The 26980-nt window shown below is 46.7% G+C and overlaps 1 protein-coding gene across 1 annotated transcript; it reads right to left on the bottom strand.

Annotated features, from left to right (window-relative positions):
- Positions 1 to 138: 138 nt before the first annotated feature.
- Positions 139 to 26980, bottom strand: bcat1 (branched chain amino-acid transaminase 1, cytosolic). The gene is made up of 11 exons (XM_036944603.1): positions 26803 to 26980; positions 25783 to 25842; positions 21028 to 21228; positions 20054 to 20164; positions 18460 to 18579; positions 18104 to 18264; positions 6594 to 6736; positions 6008 to 6093; positions 4990 to 5130; positions 4518 to 4592; positions 139 to 2648 (listed from the first exon to the last, which is right to left on the bottom strand). Exons 1-11 carry the CDS (start codon positions 26854 to 26856, stop codon positions 2610 to 2612), a joined length of 1191 nt encoding a protein of 396 aa, XP_036800498.1. The 5' UTR covers positions 26857 to 26980; the 3' UTR covers positions 139 to 2609.

The raw sequence follows: 26980 nt of genomic DNA, 5'->3' as shown, positions 1-26980 counted from the left end.
AAAACAGATCTTGTGCAGATAGAGAGAGAGGTCAATCCAGGTCTACAGTAAATTTAGGTTAATCCAGGTCTACAGTAAATGTAGGTTAATCCAGGTCTACAGTGAATTTAGGTAAATCCAGGTCTACAGTAAATTTAGGTCAATCCAGGTCTACAGTAAATTTAGGTTAATCCAGGTCTACAGTAAATTTAGGTCAATCCAGGTCTACAGTAAATTTAGGTTAATCCAGGTCTACAGTAAATTTAGGTTAATCCAGGTCTACAGTGAATTTAGGTCAATCCAGGTCTACAGTAAATTTAGGTCAATCCAGGTCTACAGTAAATGTAGGTTAATCCAGGTCTACAGTAAATTTAGGTTAATCCAGGTCTACAGTAAATTTAGGTTAATCCAGGTCTACAGTAAATTTAGGTTAATCCAGGTCTACAGTAAATGTAGGTCAATCCAGGTCTACAGTAAATTTAGGTTAATCCAGGTCTACAGTAAATTTAGGTTAATCCAGGTCTACAGTAAATTTAGGTTAATCCAGGTCTACAGTAAATTTAGGTTAATCCAGGTCTACAGTAAATTTAGGTCAATCCAGGTCTACAGTAAATTTAGGTCAATCCAGGTCTACAGTAAATTTAGGTCAATCCAGGTCTACAGTAAATTTAGGTTAATCCAGGTCTACAGTAAATTTAGGTCAATCCAGGTCTACAGTAAATTTAGGTCAATCCAGGTCTACAGTAAATTTAGGTTAATCCAGGTCTACAGTAAATTTAGGTCAATCCAGGTCTACAGTAAATGTAGGTCAATCCAGGTCTACAGTAAATTTAGGTCAATCCAGGTTTACAGTAAATTTAGGTCAATCCAGGTCTACAGTAAATTTAGGTCAATCCAGGTCTACAGTAAATTTAGGTCAATCCAGGTCTACAGTAAATTTAGGTCAATCAAGGTCTATAGTAAATTTAGGTCAATCCAGGTCTACAGTAAATTTAGGTCAATCCAGGTCTACAGTAAATTTAGGTCAATCCAGGTCTACAGTAAATTTAGGTTAATCCAGGTCTACAGTAAATTTAGGTCAATCCAGGTCTTCAGTAAATTTAGGTAAATCCAGGTCTACAGTAAATTTAGGTCAATCCAGGTCTACAGTAAATTTAGGTCAATCCAGGTCTTCAGTAAATTTAGGTCAATCCAGGTCTACAGTAAATTTAGGTCAATCCAGGTCTACAGTAAATTTAGGTCAATCCAGGTCTACAGTAAATTTAGGTCAATCCAGGTCAACAGTAAATTTAGGTCAATCCAGGTCTACAGTAAATTTAGGACAATCCAGGTCTACAGTAAATTTAGGTCAATCCAGGTCTACAGTAAATTTAGGTAAATCCAAGTCTACAGTAAATTTAGGTCAATCCAGGTCTTCAGTAAATTTAGGTCAATCCAGGTCTTCAGTAAATTTAGGTCAATCCAGGTCTACAGTAAATTTAGGTCAATCCAGGTCTACAGTAAATTTAGGACAATCCAGGTCTACAGTAAATGTAGGTCAATCCAGGTCTACAGTAAATTTAGGTCAATCCAGGTCTACAGTAAATGTAGGTCAATCCAGGTCTACAGTAAATTTAGGTCAATCCAGGTCTACAGTAAATTTAGGTCAATCCAGGTCTACAGTAAATTTAGGACAATCCAGGTCTACAGTAAATATAGGACAATCCAGGTCTACAGTAAATTTAGGTCAATACAGGTCTACAGTAAATTTAGGTCAATACAGGTCTACAGTAAATGACAGACATTGGTCCATGATAGTACATCTCTACACAAATGACCAGTATTATGTTTGATTAGGCGTCACCATCAACAGATTGTAGATATAACATACATTTTGACATTAAGCATCACACACTTGATTGTGCACAGCAACTGGCGTGGAATGATATTACTACGTGCTACTTCGACTTGTGCTTTCTTTGATACCAGTGGTTGGTGTATCATTCTACCACTCTAGGTTCCAAGCTTCAGGCGTCAGGGATCTCTCTCACTCTGATATATCAGGGCTTATTTCCGGTGCCCTCTTTGAATTCATTCATCATTCTCTTTTAGCAGTACTAAACTGCGTTCCATGATAAACTTGCTCCGTCATTTAAGCTCACATTAAAATGTATATAATTGTGCGAAATACAATTCTAAAATCATCTATTAAAAATAGAAATGCCATACTCAAAAAGAAGGTTTTCGCATGACAGGGGTTCAAACACACACGTGCATGTAACGATACTGAAATACATAACCTCTGCATAAGTAACATGACCCTTCTAAAGGGCTACTGAGTCAAAGTGGTTTAACATTAGTTGCTGGTCATTGCTACTCCTCTAAGCCTTGTGCTGGTAATATTTTAGAGCTAACCCTTTAGCAGGGCTGCCACACCGGGGAAGACTATTGAGATCTGCGCCGTCTGCGTGTCAGTTCTGCGCAGGGCAGGGCGTGTTAATGGGGAGGTCGTGCACAATTTGAGCAGAGTTAGAGTGGAATAATATTGCTACTGACCCTATGGGATTTCAAACTGAGTGTGTGTGTGTCTGCGTATATGCATATGCAGTTTGTGTGTGCTTGTCCCAGATACCCACACCACTTTGTCTTGGTTACACGAGGACAGACCAGTCACTCTGGGTCCGGCCGTACTGTGACCAAGGAAAGAAAAGGTAATCAGAAGGTCAAAGGTTAAACTGGGGTCAAACAGGCATAAAAACACAGGCCAACAATTACATTAGCAAACTGTTTTAACTCCTTGCCTACAACACATTGAATGGTGCAACCGAAAACACAAAACAAAAAGAACAAATATGCCGAGCAAATCTTGCAAACTCAGCCACACACAAAACAACAACCAAATCAAAACAGAATGTTCCTGAACTGCGACAACCGCGGAGACAAATCCAATTATTTACGTCTCATGTTGCAAATTAGTTCTAATGGACGGAGTCGGGAAAATAAATAAGCACCCGCGATGAGAAACAAAAGAAATGCAATTTCTAATTAACATGAAAGAGAAACGGAGGGCCGTGTTAGTAAACCCGTCTTTCATCCCTCTACTCATCCCTCACTCCCCTCGTCTTAGACAACGTGTTTGTTGTGCCCAATGTCTTCTTCTTGGGGATGCCATTCTGTTTCTCATCCAAATTAAATGTCAACAGATTTAACATCAGGCTGGAGTTTTTTTTCTTAATTTTGTCGATGTTATTGTTCATTAGGCTCCTCCGTCTCTCCCCTCCCCTCCCCTCCCCTCCCTGCCTCTCTCTCTCTCTCTCTCTCTCTCTCTCTCTCTCTCTCTCTCTCTCTCTCTCTTGTTCAAGCAGCTTTGCGGTGTCTTGGCTTTGATCACAAAGGCTGAGACAATAATTAAGTTTGTGTAATTACAGCAGGCATCTTAATGAGAGCTTTCAGGGCTGTGTGTCTGCTCTATCTCCCATCCCTGCCCAGCCATTACTACATGAACCTCCTCCTATCTCCTCTGTCTGGGTGTGTGTCGGCGCCACAATGAGCTAAAGGGGGGGGGAGAAGCTATCGCTAGGGCCACACATACACTCAGATAAGGTTTACACACACAGGCAGGCAGGCATGCACACACACATACACAAACAGATACACACACAGGTACAAACGCACAGATACACACACACAGCACTAGTGATTGGGCAGAAGAGACACACGCAAGCTCTTACACAAAGCTGTGCCGATGAGGAGATTCAGAGGGAAAACAATAATCACCTGACCTAGCCCTGACAGGGTGAAATGATATGAGGCAGAGAGGAACACAAACTCACAGACGTAACAGAGAGACGGCCAGACAGAGAGAGAGAGATACTGAGAAAGATCTACACTGAATGAATGACCCACTCAGTTTAACACCAGATATTCTGGTAGGCAGGCCGGGTGAGTGGGATGGTATCCCTTTACAGCTCTTAACCAAGGTGATGGACAGTAGAACATACAGATATGTGGCAAGCTACAGGGCAGAATACCCACTGCACTTTACTAATACAAAACCGCCCTGATACACTAACACAGAGGAGACAGAATCGAGATGAATCTAGTATGTATCTCTATGGAATAGACTGTGTGCTGAGGATGACATCAGTCTAGATCAGACAGTTGGCAGGCCCTGACGTCCATCCAGCTGTTACCATTACTTTGGGAGAGGCCACATCTGCTGTGTGTGCCTGCATACATACGTACATGTTTGGTTGCGTGCGTGACGAAGTACACTGTGCTTGCCTAACAGTATAGCTTTCTTCCCTGTCCCTGTCCACGTTCTGGGCTCAAATGAGTGATCCACTGCTTCGCAAACAAACATGACCGCCAACCGGACAACTTCTTAGCCAGCTGCGCCTCTGAAAAGGTTCCAATTTGATAGCGCGAGAGGAGGTTAAAGTACAATCTACCTCTGTTACACGTGTCTCACTGACCACACACTGGTTGAATTCAATTACGTTGAACCAGTGTGGAATAGACATTGAATTGATGTCTGTGACCAGTGGGGTGTCTCTAACCTGTATATCTGTGAGCTCCTTCATCAGTCTAGAGGCCAGCTGGGGGAAATCCTCCTGGCAGGGGATATGTAGGTTCTAGAGAGACACACACACACACAATTTAAAAAAGACTATGTTCTGGAGTAGCTGTTCAGCGGTTTATGACAAAGTGTTAAACATGTGAAATTGCTTGATTGGAATCATTCATTCCTCCATTTAGTCATCCATCCATTCAGTCATCCATCCATTCAGTCATCCATTTAGTCATCCATCCATTCAGTCATCCATTTAGTCATCCATCCATTCAGTCATCCATTTAGTCATCCATCCATTCAGTCATCCATTTAGTCATCCATCCATTCAGTCATCCATTCAGTCATCCATCCATTCAGTCATCCATCCATTCAGTCATCCATTCAGTCATCCATCCATTCAGTCATCCATCCATTCAGTCATCCATATGTTGTAAGGGTAGTGAGTAGTAGTTGTGTACCTCTCCCTGGTAGAGTATGCGTCCCACGGGACTGACCACACATGCAGTACCAGAGCCAAACATCTCCTTAACACGGCCCTCTTTCAGAGCACAGCGCAGGTCTGCCATGGTCAGGTACCGCTCACACACCTTAAACTCCCCCTAGAAGAGGAGAGTCGATGAGGAGAGAGGGAGGTGGATGAGGAGAGAGGGAAGTGGAGGAGGAAAATACAGGTATACATGTATCTGATCTGGCAACCAGGCTACTGGTTTAATGGCCAGTGATAACCCCTGGTATAGTGCCTGTGCCCCTGTAGCAGATGGAAGCAACCCTGCTAGTATGTCCATGCGGGTGTCAAGTCCATCTTTCCCTTAAACCCAGAGTGCCATGGAAAGTTCAACCCTCTATCTCTCTCTTGCCCCCTAGCTTGTGCCCTGTGTTGTTGTTGAACTATCTTGTGTCTTACCCTTAGAGAACACATTGTCCTTGCCCCTTACCCTGTCTATTTACAGTACCAGTCAAAAGTTTGGACACACCTACTCATTTCAGGGTTTTTCTTTATGTTTACTATTTTCTACATTGTAGAATAATAGTGAATAAATCAAAACTATGAAATAACACATATGGGATCATGTAGTGACCAAAAAACAGTTAAACAAATCAAAATATATTTTAGATTCTTCAAAGTAGCCACACTTTGCCTTGATGACAGTTTTGCACACGCTTGGCATTCTCTCAACCAGCTTCATGCAGTAGTCACCTGGAATGCATTTCAATTAACAGGTGCGTCTTCTTATAAGTTCATCTGTGGAATTTCTTTCCTTCTTAATGTGTTTGAGCCAATCAGTTGTGTTGTGACATGGTAGGGGTGGTATACAGAAGATAGCTCTCATTTTTTTGCTTTGTCATTATGGGATACTGTGTGTAGATTAATGAGGGGGAAAAAACTATTTAACTCATTTTAGAACAAGGCTATAACATAACAACAGGGGTCTGAATACATTCTGAATGTACTGTATATAATTCTCTCTCTCATACCCATTTCCTGGTGAGTTCCAGGATGCTCTGCCGCGTGATCCCAGGTAGGATTATTCCATCCAGAGGGGGTGTTGCCAGCTCCTCCTCTGGAAAGAAAAACGTTGGATGCACAAATGAATTAAACAGGTCATTTAGTGTCAATGGAATATCTGATCTGAACCCAGTTTACAGAGATAAGAGAAGAGGTGAAGAACAGCACTGGCTATGTGAGACTGCAGCTGCTGTGATATACACTATGCCCACTAGATGTCGCTGTTGTACAATCAGACACAAAGATCCATTTCCTGTTCAGTAATATTATGTCCATATCAACCGATCCAGAGGAGGATGGTCGTGTTCCCCTGCTCAGACGTTGCTGACGCATGCCAGATCTTACAATGCCGGGATAGGAATTTTAAGTGTTAGCTAACCACGTCATATGTTCTAGCAATTATGTGGCATACAACTATTGGTTGATGCATGGAATGTCTGAGCATGGGAACGCAACCTGTATATCCTTTGGTCTTGTTCAACTGCAATAGCCCTGTAAAGAAAAGTTATTATCTCTAATCTCATTGGCCATGACACTGAAAGTGATCATGATTACCTCCATTCTCATTATTCCAGAAGAGGAACATGTTCATGGTTCCGACCTCTGTGATTTGATGGTCGTCTCCGTACAGCCAGAGGACCTGCTGGCACCCATAATCCACGGCTTCATACTGGGCGTAGATAGATGCTCCGTAGTTCCTGTAAACAACTCCCCATGTTCATGTTCATTTTAATCCACAAACGAGAGTTGTCAGTTTACATTTAAATTCCATGTGTCGCAATCCGAATGATTTGACACTGTTCCGTTTGTTAGAGTAACCTAGCATTGGCCTCTATTGTGTACTGTACATAACTGGTGTCACAATGAAATCCAAAGCTCTTTAGAGTTGCATCTGGAGTAAAGCTGTATTAGTAGTGTTGGCAGGGTGGGGATATCAGGGTGAGGATAAATTAGTAGAACACGTTGTAAAGCAAGCATTTTACTGCATCTCAAAAGAATACTGTCATGTCTGACCTGCCTTTACTCAAAGGGTACAGTAACCAAATCCAATCCTAACTTGTGATATGTAGGATATTGGAACATAGACTCTGTCTCTATAACCCTCCCATCTTACAGTCTCCCATCCCTCCTCTAAACCCACCATCTTACTGTCTCCCGGCCATCCTCTAACCCTCCCATCTTACAGTCTCCCATCCCTCGTCTAACCCTCCCATCTTACAGTCTCCCGTCCATCCTCTAACCCTCCCATCTTACAGTCTCCCATCCCTCCTCTAAACCCACATCTTACAGTCTCCCATCCCTCATCTAACCCTCCCATCTTACAGTCTCCCGTCCATCCTCTAAACCACCCATCTTACAGTCTCCCATCCCTCATCTAAACCCCCCATCTTACAGTCTCCCATCCCTCCTCTAAACCCCCCATCTTACAGTCTCCCGTCCATCCTCTAAACCCCCCATCTTACAGTCTCCCATCCCTCCTCTAAACCCACATCTTACAGTCTCCAGTCCATCGTCTAACACTCCCATCTTACAGTCTCTCATCCCTCCTCTAATGCACCAACTTACAGTCTCCAGGCCCACCTCTAACCCTCCCATCTTACAGTCTCCAGTCCCTCCTCTAATCCTCCCATCTTACAGTCTCCCATCCCTCCTCTAACGCACCATCTTGCAGTCTCTAGTCCCTCCTCTAACCCTCGCATCTTACAGTCTCCAGTCCCTCCTCTAACCCTCAGAATCTTACAGTCTCCAGTCCCTCCTCTAACCCTCCCATCTTACAGTCTCCAGTCCCTCCTCTAACGCACCATCTTACAGTCTCCAGTTCCTCCTATATAGCACCATCCTCCAGTCTCAAGTCCCTCCTCTAACCCTCCCATCTTACAGTCTCCAGTCCCTCCTCTAACCCTCCCATCTTACAGTCTCCAGTCCCTCCTCTAACCATCCCATCTTACAGTCTCCAGTCCCTCCTCTAACGCACCATCTTACAGTCTCCAGTCCCTCCTATATCGCACCATCTTCCAGTCTCAAGTTCCTCCTCTAACCCTCCCATCTTACAGTCTCCAGGCCCTCCTCTAACGCACCATCTTACAGTCTCCAGACCCTCCTCTAAACCCCCCATCTTACACTCTCCCATCCATGACCTGCCGTTACTCAAAGGGTACAGTAACCAAATCCAATCCTAACTTGTGATATGTAGGATATTGGAACATATACTCTGTCTCTTTAACCTCCCATCTTACAGTCTCCCATCCCTCCTCTAACGCACCATCTTGCAGTCTCTAGTCCCTCCTCTAACCCTCGCATCTTACAGTCTCCAGTCCCTCCTCTAACCCTCAGAATCTTACAGTCTCCAGTCCCTCCCCTAACCCTCCCATCTTACAGTCTCCAGTCCCTCCTCTAACGCACCATCTTACAGTCTCCAGTTCCTCCTATATAGCACCATCCTCCAGTCTCAAGTCCCTCCTCTAACCCTCCCATCTTACAGTCTCCAGTCCCTCCTCTAACCCTCCCATCTTACAGTCTCCCGTCCATCCTCTAAACCCCCCATCTTACAGTCTCCCGTCCATCCTCTAAACCCCCCATCTTACAGTCTCCCGTCCATCCTCTAAACCCCCCATCTTACAGTCTCCCATCCCTCATCTAAACCCCCCATCTTACAGTCTCCCGTCCATCCTCTAACCCTCCCATCTTACAGTCTCCCATCCCTCCTCTAACCCTCCCATCTTACAGTCTCCCGTCCATCCTCTAAACCCCCCATCTTACAGTCTCCCGTCCATCCTCTAAACCCCCCATCTTACAGTCTCTCGTCCATCCTCTAACCCGCCCATCTTGCAGTCTCCCATCCCCCCTCTAAATCCCCCATCTTACAGTCTCCCGTCCATCCTCTAACCCTCACATCTTACAGTCTCCAGTCCCTCCTCTAACCCTCCCATCTTACAGTCTCTCATCCCTCATCTAACGCACCAACTTACAGTCTCCAGGCCCACCTCTAACCCTCCAATCTTACAGTCTCTCATCCCTCATCTAACGCACCAACTTACAGTCTCCAGGCACACCTCTAACCCTCCCATCTTACAGTTTCCCATTCCTCCTCTAACGCACCATCTTACAGTCTCCAGTCCCTCCTCTAACCCTCCAATCTTACAGTCTCTCATCCCTCATCTAACGCACCAACTTACAGTCTCCAGGCCCACCTCTAACCCTCCCATCTTACAGTCTCCAGTCCCTCCTCTAACCCTCCCATCTTACAGTCTCCCATCCCTCCTCTAACACACCATCTTACAGTCTCCAGGCCCTCCGCTAACCCTCCCATCTTACAGTCTCCAGTCCCTCCTCTAACGCACCATCTTACAGTCTCCAGTCCCTCCTCTAACGCACCATCTTACAGTCTCCCATCCATGACCTGCCGTTACTCAAAGGGTACAGTAACCAAATCCAATCCTAACTTGTGATATGCAGGATATCGGAACATAGACTCTGTCTCTTTAACCTCCCATCTTACAGTCTCCCATCCCCCCTCTAAATCCCCCATCTTACAGTCTCCAGTCCCTCCTTTAACCCTCCCATCTTACAGTCTCCAGTCCCTCCTCTAACCCTCCCATCTTACAGTCTCCAGTCCCTCCTCTAACCATCCCATCTTACAGTCTCCAGTCCCTCCTCTAACGCACCATCTTACAGTCTCCAGTCCCTCCTATATCGCACCATCTTCAAGTCTCAAGTCCCTCCTCTAACCCTCCCATCTTACAGTCTCCAGGCCCTCCTCTAACGCACCATCTTACAGTCTCCAGACCCTCCTCTAAACCCCCCATCTTACACTCTCCCATCCATGACCTGCCGTTACTCAAAGGGTACAGTAACCAAATCCAATCCTAACTTGTGATAACTTGTGATAGGATATTGGAACATATACTCTGTCTCTTTAACCTCCCATCTTACAGTCTCCCATCCCTCCTCTAACCCTCCCATCTTACAGTCTCCCATCCCTCCTCTAACCCTCCCATCTTACAGTCTCCCGTCCATCCTCTAAACCCCCCATCTTACAGTCTCCCGTCCATCCTCTAAACCCCCCATCTTACAGTCTCCCGTCCATCCTCTAACCCGCTCATCTTGCAGTCTCCCATCCCCCCTCTAAATCCCCCATCTTACAGTCTCCCGTCCATCCTCTAACCCTCACATCTTACAGTCTCCAGTCCCTCCTCTAACCCTCCCATCTTACAGTCTCCAGTCCCTCCTCTAACCCTCCCATCTTACAGTCTCTCATCCCTCATCTAACGCACCAACTTACAGTCTCCAGGCCCACCTCTAACCCTCCAATCTTACAGTCTCTCATCCCTCATCTAACGCACCAACTTACAGTCTCCAGGCCCACCTCTAACCCTCCCATCTTACAATCTCCAGTCCCTCCTCTAACCCTCCCATCTTACAGTCTCCCATCCCTCCTCTAACACACCATCTTACAGTCTCCAGGCCCTCCTCTAACCCTCCCATCTTACAGTCTCCAGTCCCTCCTCTAACGCACCATCTTACAGTCTCCAGTCCCTCCTCTAACGCACAATCTTACAGTCTCTAGTCTCTCCTCTAACCCTCCCATCTTACAGTCTCCAGTCCCTCCTCTAACCCTCCCATCTTACAGTCTCCAGTCCCTCCTCTAACCCTCCCATCTTACAGTCTCCAGTCCCTCCTCTAACGCACCATCTTACAGTCTCCAGTACCTCCTCTAACGCACCATCTTACAGTCTCCAGTCCCTCCTCTAACGCACCATCTTACAGTCTCCCATCCATGACCTGCCGTTACTCAAAGGGTACAGTAACCAAATCCAATCCTAACTTGTGATATGTAGGATATCGGAACATAGACTCTGTCTCTTTAACCTCCCATCTTACAGTCTCCCATCCCTCCTCTAACCCTCCCATCTTACAGTCTCCTGTCCATCCTCTAACCCTCCCATCTTACAGTCTCCAGTCCCTCCTCTAACCCTCTCATCTTAGTCTCCCATCCCTCCTCTAACCCCCCATCTTACAGTCTCCCATCCCTCCTCTAAACCACCCATCTTACAGTCTCCCGTCCATCCTCTAACCCTCCCATATTACAGTCTACCATCCTTCCTCTAACCCCGCATCTTACAGTCTCACGTCCATCCTCTAACCCTCCCATCTTACAGTCTCCCATCCCTCCTCTAACCCCCCCATCTTACAGTCTCCCGTCCATCCTCTAACCCTCACATCTTAATGTCTCCAGTCCCTCCTCTAACCCTCCAATCTTACAGTCTCTCATCCCTCATCTAACGCACCAACTTACAGTCTCCAGGCCCACCTCTAACCCTCCCATCTTACAGTCTCCAGTCCCTCCTCTAACCCTCCCATCTTACAGTCTCCCATCCCTCCTCTAACGCACCATCTTACAGTCTCCAGTCCCTCCTCTAACCCTCCCATCTTACAGTCTCCCATCCCTCCTCTAACACACCATCTTACAGTCTCCAGGCCCTCCTCTAACCCTCCCATCTTACAGTCTCCAGTCCCTCCTCTAACGCACCATCTTACAGTCTCCAGTCCCTCCTCTAACGCACAATCTTACAGTCTCTAGTCCCTCCTCTAACCCTCCCATCTTACAGTCTCCAGTCCCTCCTCTAACCCTCCCATCTTACAGTCTCCAGTCCCTCCTCTAACCCTCCCATCTTACAGTCTCCAGTCCCTCCTCTAACCCTCCCATCTTACAGTCTCCAGTCCCTCCTCTAACCCTCCCATCTTACAGTCTCCAGTCCCTCCTCTAACGCACCATCTTACAGTCTCCAGACCCTCCTCTAAACCCCCCATCTTACACTCTCCCATCCATGACCTGCCGTTACTCAAAGGGTACAGTAACCAAATCCAATCCTAACTTGTGATATGTAGGATAACGGAACATAGACTCTGTCTCTTTAACCTCCCATCTTACAGTCTCCCATCCCCCCTCTAAATCCCCCATCTTACAGTCTCCAGTCCCTCCTTTAACCCTCCCATCTTACAGTCTCCAGTCCCTCCTCTAACCCTCCCATCTTACAGTCTCCAGTCCCTCCTCTAAATCCCCCATCTTACAGTCTCCAGTCCCTCCTTTAACCCTCCCATCTTACAGTCTCCAGTCCTTCCTCTTACCCTCCCATCTTACAGTCTCCAGTCCCTCCTCTTACCCTCCCATCTTACAGTCTCCCATCCTTCCTCTAACCCCGCATCTTACAGTCTCACGTCCATCCTCTAACCCTCCCATCTTACAGTCTCCCATCCCTCCTCTAACCCCCCCATCTTACAGTCTCCCGTCCATCCTCTAACCCTCACATCTTACAGTCTCTCATCCCTCATCTAACGCACCAACTTACAGTCTCCAGGCCCACCTCTAACCCTCCCATCTTACAGTCTCCAGTCCCTCCTCTAACTCTCCCATCTTACAGTCTCCCATCCCTCCTCTAACACACCATCTTACAGTCTCCAGGCCCTCCTCTAACCCTCCCATCTTACAGTCTCCAGTCCCTCCTCTAACGCACCATCTTACAGTCTCCAGTCCCTCCTCTAACGCACAATCTTACAGTCTCTAGTCCCTCCTCTAACCCTCCCATCTTACAGTCTCCAGTCCCTCCTCTAACCCTCCCATCTTACAGTCTCCAGTCCCTCCTCTAACCCTCCCATCTTACAGTCTCCAGTCCCTCCTCTAACCCTCCCATCTTACAGTCTCCAGTCCCTCCTCTAACCCTCCCATCTTACAGTCTCCAGTCCCTCCTCTAACGCACCATCTTACAGTCTCCAGACCCTCCTCTAAACCCCCCATCTTACACTCTCCCATCCATGACCTGCCGTTACTCAAAGGGTACAGTAACCAAATCCAATCCTAACTTGTGATATGTAGGATATCGGAACATAGACTCTGTCTCTTTAACCTCCCATCTTACAGTCTCCCATCCCTCCTCTAACCCTCCCATCTTACAGTCTCCTGTCCATCCTCTAACCCTCCCATCTTACAGTCTCCAGTCCCTCCTCTAACCCTCTCATCTTAGTCTCCCATCCCTCCTCTAACCCCCCATCTTACAGTCTCCCATCCCTCCTCTAAACCACCCATCTTACAGTCTCCCGTCCATCCTCTAACCCTCCCATATTACAGTCTACCATCCTTCCTCTAACCCCGCATCTTACAGTCTCACGTCCATCCTCTAACCCTCCCATCTTACAGTCTCCCATCCCTCCTCTAACCCCCCCATCTTACAGTCTCCCGTCCATCCTCTAACCCTCACATCTTAATGTCTCCAGTCCCTCCTCTAACCCTCCAATCTTACAGTCTCTCATCCCTCATCTAACGCACCAACTTACAGTCTCCAGGCCCACCTCTAACCCTCCCATCTTACAGTCTCCAGTCCCTCCTCTAACCCTCCCATCTTACAGTCTCCCATCCCTCCTCTAACGCACCATCTTACAGTCTCCAGTCCCTCCTCTAACCCTCCCATCTTACAGTCTCCCATCCCTCCTCTAACACACCATCTTACAGTCTCCAGGCCCTCCTCTAACCCTCCCATCTTACAGTCTCCAGTCCCTCCTCTAACGCACCATCTTACAGTCTCCAGTCCCTCCTCTAACGCACAATCTTACAGTCTCTAGTCCCTCCTCTAACCCTCCCATCTTACAGTCTCCAGTCCCTCCTCTAACCCTCCCATCTTACAGTCTCCAGTCCCTCCTCTAACCCTCCCATCTTACAGTCTCCAGTCCCTCCTCTAACCCTCCCATCTTACAGTCTCCAGTCCCTCCTCTAACCCTCCCATCTTACAGTCTCCAGTCCCTCCTCTAACGCACCATCTTACAGTCTCCAGACCCTCCTCTAAACCCCCCATCTTACACTCTCCCATCCATGACCTGCCGTTACTCAAAGGGTACAGTAACCAAATCCAATCCTAACTTGTGATATGTAGGATAACGGAACATAGACTCTGTCTCTTTAACCTCCCATCTTACAGTCTCCCATCCCCCCTCTAAATCCCCCATCTTACAGTCTCCAGTCCCTCCTTTAACCCTCCCATCTTACAGTCTCCAGTCCCTCCTCTAACCCTCCCATCTTACAGTCTCCAGTCCCTCCTCTAAATCCCCCATCTTACAGTCTCCAGTCCCTCCTTTAACCCTCCCATCTTACAGTCTCCAGTCCTTCCTCTTACCCTCCCATCTTACAGTCTCCAGTCCCTCCTCTTACCCTCCCATCTTACAGTCTCCCATCCTTCCTCTAACCCCGCATCTTACAGTCTCACGTCCATCCTCTAACCCTCCCATCTTACAGTCTCCCATCCCTCCTCTAACCCCCCCATCTTACAGTCTCCCGTCCATCCTCTAACCCTCACATCTTACAGTCTCTCATCCCTCATCTAACGCACCAACTTACAGTCTCCAGGCCCACCTCTAACCCTCCCATCTTACAGTCTCCAGTCCCTCCTCTAACTCTCCCATCTTACAGTCGCCCATCCCTCCTCTAACGCACCATCTTACAGTCTCCAGTCCCTCCTCTAACTCTCCCATCTTACAGTCTCCCATCCCTCCTCTAACACACCATCTTACAGTCTCCAGGCCCTCCTCTAACCCTCCCATCTTACAGTCTCCAGTCCCTCCTCTAACGCACCATCTTACAGTCTCCAGTCCCTCCTCTAACGCACAATCTTACAGTCTCTAGTCCCTCCTCTAACCCTCCCATCTTACAGTCTCCAGTCCCTCCTCTAACCCTCCCATCTTACAGTCTCCAGTCCCTCCTCTAACCCTCCCATCTTACAGTCTCCAGTCCCTCCTCTAACCCTCCCATCTTACAGTCTCCAGTCCCTCCTCTAACCCTCCCATCTTACAGTCTCCAGTCCCTCCTCTAACGCACCATCTTACAGTCTCCAGACCCTCCTCTAAACCCCCCATCTTACACTCTCCCATCCATGACCTGCCGTTACTCAAAGGGTACAGTAACCAAATCCAATCCTAACTTGTGATATGTAGGATATCGGAACATAGACTCTGTCTCTTTAACCTCCCATCTTACAGTCTCCCATCCCCCCTCTAAATCCCCCATCTTACAGTCTCCAGTCCCTCCTCTAAATCCCCCATCTTACAGTCTCCAGTCCCTCCTTTAACCCTCCCATCTTACAGTCTCCAGTCCCTCCTCTAACTCTCCCATCTTACAGTCTCCCATCCCTCCTCTAACGCACCATCTTACAGTCTCCAGTCCCTCCTCTAACTCTCCCATCTTACAGTCTCCCATCCCTCCTCTAACACACCATCTTACAGTCTCCAGGCCCTCCTCTAACCCTCCCATCTTACAGTCTCCAGTCCCTCCTCTAACGCACCATCTTACAGTCTCCAGTCCCTCCTCTAACGCACAATCTTACAGTCTCTAGTCCCTCCTCTAACCCTCCCATCTTACAGTCTCCAGTCCCTCCTCTAACCCTCCCATCTTACAGTCTCCAGTCCCTCCTCTAACCCTCCCATCTTACAGTCTCCAGTCCCTCCTCTAACCCTCCCATCTTACAGTCTCCAGTCCCTCCTCTAACCCTCCCATCTTACAGTCTCCAGTCCCTCCTCTAACGCACCATCTTACAGTCTCCAGACCCTCCTCTAAACCCCCCATCTTACACTCTCCCATCCATGACCTGCCGTTACTCAAAGGGTACAGTAACCAAATCCAATCCTAACTTGTGATATGTAGGATATCGGAACATAGACTCTGTCTCTTTAACCTCCCATCTTACAGTCTCCCATCCCTCCTCTAACCCTCCCATCTTACAGTCTCCTGTCCATCCTCTAACCCTCCCATCTTACAGTCTCCAGTCCCTCCTCTAACCCTCTCATCTTAGTCTCCCATCCCTCCTCTAACCCCCCATCTTACAGTCTCCCATCCCTCCTCTAAACCACCCATCTTACAGTCTCCCGTCCATCCTCTAACCCTCCCATATTACAGTCTACCATCCTTCCTCTAACCCCGCATCTTACAGTCTCACGTCCATCCTCTAACCCTCCCATCTTACAGTCTCCCATCCCTCCTCTAACCCCCCCATCTTACAGTCTCCCGTCCATCCTCTAACCCTCACATCTTAATGTCTCCAGTCCCTCCTCTAACCCTCCAATCTTACAGTCTCTCATCCCTCATCTAACGCACCAACTTACAGTCTCCAGGCCCACCTCTAACCCTCCCATCTTACAGTCTCCAGTCCCTCCTCTAACCCTCCCATCTTACAGTCTCCCATCCCTCCTCTAACGCACCATCTTACAGTCTCCAGTCCCTCCTCTAACCCTCCCATCTTACAGTCTCCCATCCCTCCTCTAACACACCATCTTACAGTCTCCAGGCCCTCCTCTAACCCTCCCATCTTACAGTCTCCAGTCCCTCCTCTAACGCACCATCTTACAGTCTCCAGTCCCTCCTCTAACGCACAATCTTACAGTCTCTAGTCCCTCCTCTAACCCTCCCATCTTACAGTCTCCAGTCCCTCCTCTAACCCTCCCATCTTACAGTCTCCAGTCCCTCCTCTAACCCTCCCATCTTACAGTCTCCAGTCCCTCCTCTAACCCTCCCATCTTACAGTCTCCAGTCCCTCCTCTAACCCTCCCATCTTACAGTCTCCAGTCCCTCCTCTAACGCACCATCTTACAGTCTCCAGACCCTCCTCTAAACCCCCCATCTTACACTCTCCCATCCATGACCTGCCGTTACTCAAAGGGTACAGTAACCAAATCCAATCCTAACTTGTGATATGTAGGATAACGGAACATAGACTCTGTCTCTTTAACCTCCCATCTTACAGTCTCCCATCCCCCCTCTAAATCCCCCATCTTACAGTCTCCAGTCCCTCCTTTAACCCTCCCATCTTACAGTCTCCAGTCCCTCCTCTAACCCTCCCATCTTACAGTCTCCAGTCCCTCCTCTAAATCCCCCATCTTACAGTCTCCAGTCCCTCCTTTAACCCTCCCATCTTACAGTCTCCAGTCCTTCCTCTTACCCTCCCATCTTACAGTCTCCAGTCCCTCCTCTTACCCTCCCATCTTACAGTCTCCCATCCTTCCTCTAACCCCGCATCTTACAGTCTCACGTCCATCCTCTAACCCTCCCATCTTACAGTCTCCCATCCCTCCTCTAACCCCCCCATCTTACAGTCTCCCGTCCATCCTCTAACCCTCACATCTTACAGTCTCTCATCCCTCATCTAACGCACCAACTTACAGTCTCCAGGCCCACCTCTAACCCTCCCATCTTACAGTCTCCAGTCCCTCCTCTAACTCTCCCATCTTACAGTCGCCCATCCCTCCTCTAACGCACCATCTTACAGTCTCCAGTCCCTCCTCTAACTCTCCCATCTTACAGTCTCCCATCCCTCCTCTAACACACCATCTTACAGTCTCCAGGCCCTCCTCTAACCCTCCCATCTTACAGTCTCCAGTCCCTCCTCTAACGCACCATCTTACAGTCTCCAGTCCCTCCTCTAACGCACAATCTTACAGTCTCTAGTCCCTCCTCTAACCCTCCCATCTTACAGTCTCCAGTCCCTCCTCTAACCCTCCCATCTTACAGTCTCCAGTCCCTCCTCTAACCCTCCCATCTTACAGTCTCCAGTCCCTCCTCTAACCCTCCCATCTTACAGTCTCCAGTCCCTCCTCTAACCCTCCCATCTTACAGTCTCCAGTCCCTCCTCTAACGCACCATCTTACAGTCTCCAGACCCTCCTCTAAACCCCCCATCTTACACTCTCCCATCCATGACCTGCCGTTACTCAAAGGGTACAGTAACCAAATCCAATCCTAACTTGTGATATGTAGGATATCGGAACATAGACTCTGTCTCTTTAACCTCCCATCTTACAGTCTCCCATCCCCCCTCTAAATCCCCCATCTTACAGTCTCCAGTCCCTCCTTTAACCCTCCCATCTTACAGTCTCCAGTCCCTCCTCTAACCCTCCCATCTTACAGTCTCCAGTCCCTCCTCTAAATCCCCCATCTTACAGTCTCCAGTCCCTCCTTTAACCCTCCCATCTTACAGTCTCCAGTCCTTCCTCTTACCCTCCCATCTTACAGTCTCCAGTCCCTCCTCTTACCCTCCCATCTTACAGTCTCCAGTCCCTCCTCTCCAGGCTCTGATGTATTTGGAGTCGGCCCAGAGAGAGACAGGCTTAGCTCCTGTACTGAAATAGGAACCAACAGGACTCAGGATCACATAAAGCAGAGCACGGGATGGCTTCTTCACTCCTAGAGACGGCTAGGAAGGGACACAGGCCACACACACACACATACACACATGTCAATAGTTGACATACTCGAGCTATTCACAAATGAATGATTACTACTTCACCAACAAGTATATGGGAAGGTAGCCCTGTCACAGCATACGAGAGGGAATGAGACAGTCCCTCACAGAAGGAGACAGAGAGTGGTTGGTTGGTGATCTCCTCACCTCAGTACCCAGGAAAGTGGGTCGCATGTAGAGACTGGCAGAGTCTGACTTGGGTACCCACTCCAGATCCACCTGTACCAGCCTCCTGATACACTCTACCAACTCTGCCCTGTCAAAGGCCTGGAGGAGGGAGGGGGGGACGGGAGAGAGGACAAATTAAAGGTTGAGCCGGGAAAGGAGAAATGGGACAAAAATATGAACAAACAGAACATTCAGTGACTGCAGCAGACACTATAGAAAGTAATTTAGCAGGCTCTTATCCAGAGTGACTTACAGTTGGTGCATTCATCTTAAGACAGTTAAGTGAGACAACCACATTCCACAGTCGTAGTAAGTTTTTCTCAATTAAAAGGTTATCTGCAAAGTCAGTACTAGCAGGGTCCGGATCAGAGACAAACATGTTGATGTCCTGGGGAACATTGTTCCAGTCTTGTACTGTACATGATATGCCACACTGTAGATATGAGACACTATCTATACTGAACACAAACATAAACGCAACATGCAAAAATGTCAAAGATCTTACTGAGTCACAGTTCATATAAGGAAATTAGTAAATTGATAAAAACTAATTGGGCCCTAATCTATGGGTTTCACATGACCGGTAATACAGATATGGATTTGTTGATCACAGATACCTTTAAAAAAAAAGTAGGGGCGTGGATTAGAAAACCAGTCAGTATCTGGTGTGACCACCATTTGCCTCATGTAGCGAGACACATCTTCTTAACATTGAGTTGATCAGGCTGTTGATTGTGGCCTGTGGAATGTTGTGCCCTTCCTCTTTAATGGCTGTTTGAAGTTTCTGAATATTGGCGGAAACTGAAACACATTGTCGTACGTGTCAATCCAGAGCATCCCAAACATGCTCAATGGGTGACATGTCTGGTCAGTATGCAGGCCATAGAAGAACTGGGATATTTTCAACTTCCAGGAACAGATCCTTGCGACATGGGGCCGTGCATTATCATGTTGAAACATGAGGTGATTGCGGCAGATGAATGGCATGACAATGGGCCTCCGGTTCTCATCACGGTATCTCTGTGCATTCAAATGGCCATCGATAAAATGCAATTGTGTTTGTTGTCCGTAGCTTATGTCTACCCATACCATAACCCCACCGCCACCATGGGGCACTCTGTTCACAATGTTGACGTCAGCAAACCACTCGCCCACACGACGCCATACATGTGGTCTGCGGTTGTGAGGGCGGTTGGACCGTACTGCCAAATTCTCTAAAACAATGTTGGAGGCGGCTTATGGTAGAATTGTTTTTACATTAAATGCTCTGGCAACAGCTCTGGTGGGCATTAGTGCAGTCAGCATGCCAATTGCACGCTCCCATAACACTTTAGAGTGGCATTTTATTGTCCCCAGCACAAGGTTCACCTACGTAATGATCATGTTTTTTTTAATCAGCTTATTGATATGCTACACCTGTCAGATGGATGGAATACCCTGGCAAGGGAGAAATGCTCACTAACATGGATGTAATTTTGATAGAAATAAGCTTTTTGTTCAGAATAAATAAGAGTATTATTTTCCAGGCTGTAGGCTTGTGCTGTATAGTACCATAGCCTGTATGTGTTCTTACCGGCAGGCAGGCCCTCTCTGCAGACTTGGCCATACGGTTCATGTTGAGCATGGGTCTGAAGAGACGCACTTTGTTATCAGCATCTCGGTATGCCTTCATACCCTCAAACAACTGACCGCAGAACAGAGGAGAGGAAAGAGACAGGGGTTAAGACTGGCAGACAGGAGAGAACCACTGACCTCCTGTCATCCTCTGAACAGAGTGAATATACTAAAATGTAAATGTAAATCTAATGAATGAGGACCGGAATGGGAAATTGGCTTCCTGAACCTATGTGTGTGTGATAGTAAGTTCCAGTGCATATAGGGGAAGGTAGCCCTGTGTTGTGTTGGCCCTTTATGTCCTTCAGCCTTCCTAGCTGTGCTCTTATTAGAGCTACAATTAAAGTATAGTGCATTCATCTTAAGCTCTCAACAAAAAACTCTCAGCATCTCAGCAGCACAGTCTGTATCCTGATTGAAGACAGTGAAATTGGGACTGTAAGATGTGACGACCATGGGGAAAGTCCTATACCTGTAGTGTAGATGCTGATCTGGCTGGTGAGAGCCTGTTTAACCCCTCCTGTGCCAAGTACGTTATATTAGCTATAAATGCCTGTTTAAGCCTATTCCTTTTCATTTGGGACGTTTGCAGACTTGTTGTTTGTTTTGACATTTTGACAGTTTGTTTTGACATATTTCTGCCATCCTTCATTTTTTAACACTATAATTTAATAAATCTGAATCTGATTTTGCACTTTTAACTTTGCCTCCTGCTGCTTTGTCATATCCTTGAATGAATGAATGTTATTAGACATATTTAAAATACATATAGATTGCCTAAGTTATTTTAGTACAAAATAAATACATAAATAACTATACAATCCACCAACATAGTTCCACTGTTGTCTTCATCACTGTCAGGTGGGCAGCAAGAATGGACAGCGTGAGACACATTAACTTTCTAACAGGGCCTAACAAGGTGGTGTTTCCTACCTGCACAGCGTAGTGCATGGCTGAGCAGGCCGGGTGGAGAGACAGGTTACCAAAGGGCTTGATGTGAGGTTTCTGCCAGCCTCCATTGCTGGTCCACTCTATGGTCAACATGTGGTCAGAGAACACAGTTCCAAACACTAGATTGGTCAGGTCAGGTTTGGCCTTGTGGGTCTGGGACAGCTCAATGACCAGGTCAGCCGCCTGGGGGGAATATAGAGGGCATTGTTTAGATGTAAACTCATAATACACACTGCTTTGGGTGTAATATACTGTATGTCATTGTATGTCATCGGGTGCTGTAAGTGTTGTAGGTGTCCTGGAGGACAGGTGAAGGTTGCGGGCGGTGCAGTTGCTGTACCAGGCGGTGATGCAGCCCGACAGGACGCTCTCGATTGTACATCTGTAAAAGTTTGTGAGGGGCTTAGGGGCCTTCTTCACCACACTGTCTGTGTGGGTGGACCATTTCAGATTGTTAGTGACGTGTACGCCGAGGAACTTTTCACCTTCTCCACTGCGGCTCCGTCGATAAGAATAGGGGCGTGCTCCCTCTGCTGTCTCCTGAAGTCCACGATCAGCTCCTTCATTTTGTTGACGTTGAGGGAGAGGTTATTTTCCTGGCACCACTCAGCCAGGGCCCTCACCTCCTCCCTGTAGGAAGTCTCGTCATCGTTGGCAATCAGGCTGTTGTGTACTGTTGTGTCTTCTGCAAACTTGATGATTAAGTTGGAGGCGTGCGTGGCCACGCAGTCATGGGTGAACAGGGAGAACACATCCTTGTGAGGTCCCAGTGTTGAGGATCAGTGTAGTGGAGGTGTTGTTTCCTACCTTCACCACCTGGGGGCAGCCCATCAGGAAGTTCAGGACCCAATTGCAAAATTTGGGGTTGAGACCCAGGGCCCCAAGCTTAATGATGAGCTTGTGGTGTTGAATGCTGAGCCATAATCAATTAATAGCATTCTTACATAGGTATTCCTCTTGTCCAGATGGGATAGGGCAGTGTACAGTGCAACGGCGATTGCATCATCTGTGGATCTGTTGGGGCGGTATGCAAATTTATAGTGGGTCTAGGGTGTCAGGTAAGGTGGAGGTGATATGATCCTTAACTAAGCCTCTCAAAGCACTTCATGATGACAGAACTGAGTGCTATGGGGCGATAGTCATTTAGTTCAGTTACCTTTGCTTTCTTGGGTACAGGAACAATGCTGGACATCTTGAAGCAAGTGGGGACAGCAGACTGAGATAGCGAGAGATTGAATATGTCCGGAAACACGCGCATGCTCTGAGGACACGGCTAGGGATACCGTCTGGTCCGGCAGAATTGTCTTAGTCACGTCGGCCATGGAGAACGAGAGCTCACAGTCCTTGGGAGCGGGCTACGTCGGTGGCACTGTGTTGTCCTCAAAGTAGACAAGAAGGTGTTTAGCTTTCAGTTTTGCGCGAATGCTGCCATCTATCCATAGTTTTTGGTTAGGGTAGATTTTAATAGTCACAGTGGGAACAACATCTCCTATACACTTCCTGTTGAACTCAGTCACCGTGTCTGTGTATATGTCAATGTTATTCTCAGAGGCAACCCGGAACATATCCCAGTTCACGTGATCAAAGCAATTTTGAAGCATGGATTCTGATTGGTCAGACCAGCTTTGAATAGACCTTAGCACGGGTACTTCCTGCTTGAGTTTCTGCCTATAGGAAGAGAGGAGCAGAATGGAGTCATGATTTGATTTGCCGAAGGGAGGGCAGGGGAGGACCTTGTAGCCAATGGTCGAGAGTTTTGTAGCGTGAGTACTACAGGCAATGTGTTGATAGAACTTTGGTGGTGTTTTCCTCAAATGTTCTTTGTTAAAATCCCCAGCTACAATAAATGTGGCCTCAGGATATGTGGTTTCCAGTTTGCCTTAAATCCAATGTAGTTCCTTGAGGGCCACCGTGGTATCAGCTTGAGAGGGAATATACACCGCTGTGACCATAACCGAAGAGAATTCTCTCGGGAGGTAATATGGTCGACATGTATTGGTGAGGTATTCCAGGTCAGGTGAACAAAAGGACTTGAGTTCCTGTACGTTATCACAATCACACCATGAGTAGTAAATCATGAAACATACACCAACGCCTTTCTTTTTCCCAGAGAGTTCTTTATTCCTGTCTGCGCAATGTACTGAGAACCCAGCTGGCTATATGGACGGGGACAGTATATTCGGAGAGAGTCAGGTCTGCCAAGCTTGTAGCGTCATACCCAAGAAGACTCAAGGCTGTAATCGCTGCCAAATGTGCTTCAACAAAGTACTGAGTAAAGGGTCTGATTACTTACTGTATGTAAATGTGATATTTCAGTGTTGTATTTTTTTATACTTTTGCAAAAATGTCTAAAAACCTATTTTTGCTTTGTCATTATGGGGTATTGTGTGTGAAATTGATGAGGGGAAAAAACAATTGAATCAATTTTAGAATAGGGCTATAAAGTAACAAAATATGGAAAAAGTCAAGGGGTCTGAATACTTTCCAAATGCACTGTATCTCATCACGCTCTTCAGAGTTCTGCAACTCTCCCGCTGGCCAGTAGAGGACACTCCAGGCTTTTAACTTCTAGGAACATGAGCTACTCAATAAACGAACACAACCACAGAGGACACCTTACACAACCACTCTCAGGGTAGGAGTTGCCTTTACCACAGTTCTCAGATCAGATAACTCTCCCCCAATCCTAACATTAACCATAAGGGTGGGGGTAAATATCAAACTTAGTCTAGATCAGTAGCTAAAGGCAAATGCTCTGCTGTGGTTGGCTGCTCTCAGTGCCTGTCTGGATTAGGTCTGTCTCAGATCTACCCTTCCTGGGCTACATTTACACAGTCAGCCCAATGCTGATCTTTTTTCTCACTAATTGGTCTTTTGACCAATCAGCTGTGAAAAAGGTATCACGTGAAAAGATCTGATGGGATTGGTCAAAAGACCAATTAGAGGAAAAAAGATCAGAATTGTCTGCACGTGTAAACGCAGACCTGTAACAGCATTGCGTAATTTCAGATTACAGAGGGGTAGTGCTGGCCAACAGTCTGAGAGAGCACTATCAGAATACTCTCTCTCTTTCTCACAGTCACACATCACTGACTACAGCAATGGTTACCAATGTTTCGGTCTAATATCTCCATTTACTTATCCAGCCATGAATCTGACAGATTGATATTTTAAAACTTCAGTGTGATCAAATTTGATAAAATACAGTATAGTTTCTGATGACTATGTCTTCTCATTAGTTCAGAATTCACACACGTCTTTTAAGAAGTGCGTTGCATGACAAATCACTTCTGACCTGCTGTGAAGAATCTGAGATAGGCCCATTTACAGAGATACTGATAACTCTGTTAACTAATGTAATAGCACACGTGAGCATGACTTAGCTGTGTAAGGTGAATGAGTTTCAAGTAATCCATGTTCAGCGTAACATCACATGCTCCTTTGGTCAGGGATTACCAAACTATAAATCCTCCAACATCCAGCTCAGGTGGGTCACAAAACAGGAGTCAGATTCCTACTAGTGTGTACAGTAACAACACAGGGGTCTATAGCGTACACAAGCTAGGCTCAGGTACAGTACTACAGAGGTGCTCATACAGTAGTTCAAGACTACAGACCTGATGCAATTATGAGTCTGTAGCATCTACAGTATATGAGGCCATTTTCTCAGACATTGATTAATTAATTATAGGCTTAACCCAGCCCTGAATGCGCAAGTCTTAAAATGGTCTATAGCAGTGTCCAACTCTTTAAATGGTCCTGCACAGTCAATGACAATTCTCTCTCTCTTTCTCTTTCTCGCTCTCACCCCTTTTCTCTCCAACCTTTTCTCTTCCCCTCTATTTCTCCTAATCACCAAATCACCATCTGCACCTGCCGCCTGCCTGGCTGTCTCCTCCCTGTGCAACATTAGACAGCAGAGTAAATCAGACCTAAAGCAAACCACAGGTCACAGCTCACAGCCTGACTGACAGGTGGTGCTTAGGGTGATCTGGGAAAGTGGATTCTCCGCAGAGACGACACAGGACCTCCTGGATCGACCAGGGCCCTCATCCTCCTCTCTCTACCTCTCTGAGGGCCACAAAGGGCAACAACATTGAGGATGTGGTTAGCACAGGGGTCTGGGGAGCACAAGCCAAACGAGGGGCCCCAGAAGGGGTTAACCACCATGGATCTATAAAATGAACATCTCAGGATCTCAGGTGGATTTATTTGACTCCATTTTGCTGAGGAGGAAGTATTGTTGTTTTTGTAGGGGGATGTGTGTTTTTTTGGATCTAACGGACTGAGAGGCATTAGGAGAGCCATGTGGGTGGAGGGAGGTGTCCATGCTGTTGGTGTGACCTGGACCTTTTGATTGACAACCAGGGGAGGTTTTATGAATATCAGAATCATATCCAGGAAACATCAAGATGGTGCAGCTGGGCTCCTCACTGAAGGCAAGTGATTAATCTGATTCACCACACTGAAATGGGCAGTTGGAGGGGTAGGCGTCTCCAGTAGTTTGCCAAACACTGACAAACTTCAAATATCTTGTGATTGCAGTTTACGTGCAATATAAATTACGAATGTAGCAGTATGTGCAATATCTGAACTGTTCCACATTAAAATAGCATTGCTGTACAACATGCCTTTGCACACACTTGTAGTGAATGAGGCAGCGATCACAATGTGTTACACAGAATAATGCTCGTTGCCATATACATTATACCACAGGGTAAATGATTAAAATGTTACCTTGAAGCTGTGGACACTGTCTTCCATGCCGTTTCTGGTGGATACATCTTTACCGGAGCCCTGGGAGGACATTGTAAACAACTTTATATAGATGACAACTTTACATGGGTTGTAATCAACTACATATAAGCCTAAGCTTATTAAAACATTCACACTCGGGTAATGTATTCAGACAATGAGAGAGTAACAGGGTAAGTTATTTTTAAAAATTATAATTGGTAACAGCATGGGATGGGGAGCAGGGAGAGATGGGGTTGTCGGAAAGAACAGTGAGGTTTTCTGACGTAAATTGAATGAGGATAGGACTAGGTATTGTCTGTGAGGGCCTGTGTGAGGGTTGAATTCCCTGCTCTGCTCAGCACAGGAGATCATTTTACCTGCAGAAAGACGATAGTCTGTCGCCAGGTGAACTGAAGGCTTACATTTACATTAGGCTACCATTACTCCACAAGCAAAGGGCTAATCATATAATAATAACAGGCATAATAATAAGAAGAATTGTGGTTGATTTCTATTCTATAATGTAAGCTATTTTAACAAGTGATCATGCAGTAAATACTGTGAAATAACGTCACTGATTACCCCTCATAGTTATTATGAGCCATTGGTAGGCAGCCTATAAAAACAGGCTACTACTGTAGGCTACTGTAATAGACAGGCTGGTTATAAGAGCAACAGACGAATAACAGAACATTCCGTCGGCGTGATGCAGTTATATAAAATGTGTCGTCACATGCTACAGCTGCCATCTCAAAACACATAGGGCAAAGCAATATAGATATGTTAAATCGTTTTTTAAATCGGTATATCAAAAAAAATAACAGGCGCAGTTGAAACAAGTGTATTGAATTGCAAGCCTGTCTTTGTCGGTCGTACGCGGTTTAGTGTTTACTGAACGTTACCTGCGTCAAGAATTCTTATCCCGTCATTTTCAAAAATAGGCAACGATAACGTATAGGTTAGCAGTGGCGAGGTCATCCAGCATGGCCGTTTTTCGGTTACTGGGAAGAGGACGTTTACCTTGAGAGATGGAGCGTTCGCTGCTGATGGGGGGACGGCTGTAGAACTCGCCATGATGAATCATACAGAACCGAAGACGCGCGCTCTCTCTCTGTCACCAACACACTCTCCTAAACCGCTTACAGATTAAACATTTGTTCGCTGTCAAGCCCATTGTATAATGTTAGATCTAGGTTCC

Source organism: Oncorhynchus mykiss, chromosome 15 (genome assembly GCF_013265735.2).
Source record: "Oncorhynchus mykiss isolate Arlee chromosome 15, USDA_OmykA_1.1, whole genome shotgun sequence".
Classification (NCBI taxonomy): Eukaryota; Metazoa; Chordata; class Actinopteri; order Salmoniformes; family Salmonidae; genus Oncorhynchus; species Oncorhynchus mykiss.
The sequence above is the reverse complement of the archived record's forward strand: the minus strand, read 5'-3'. Positions and strand labels throughout refer to the sequence as shown.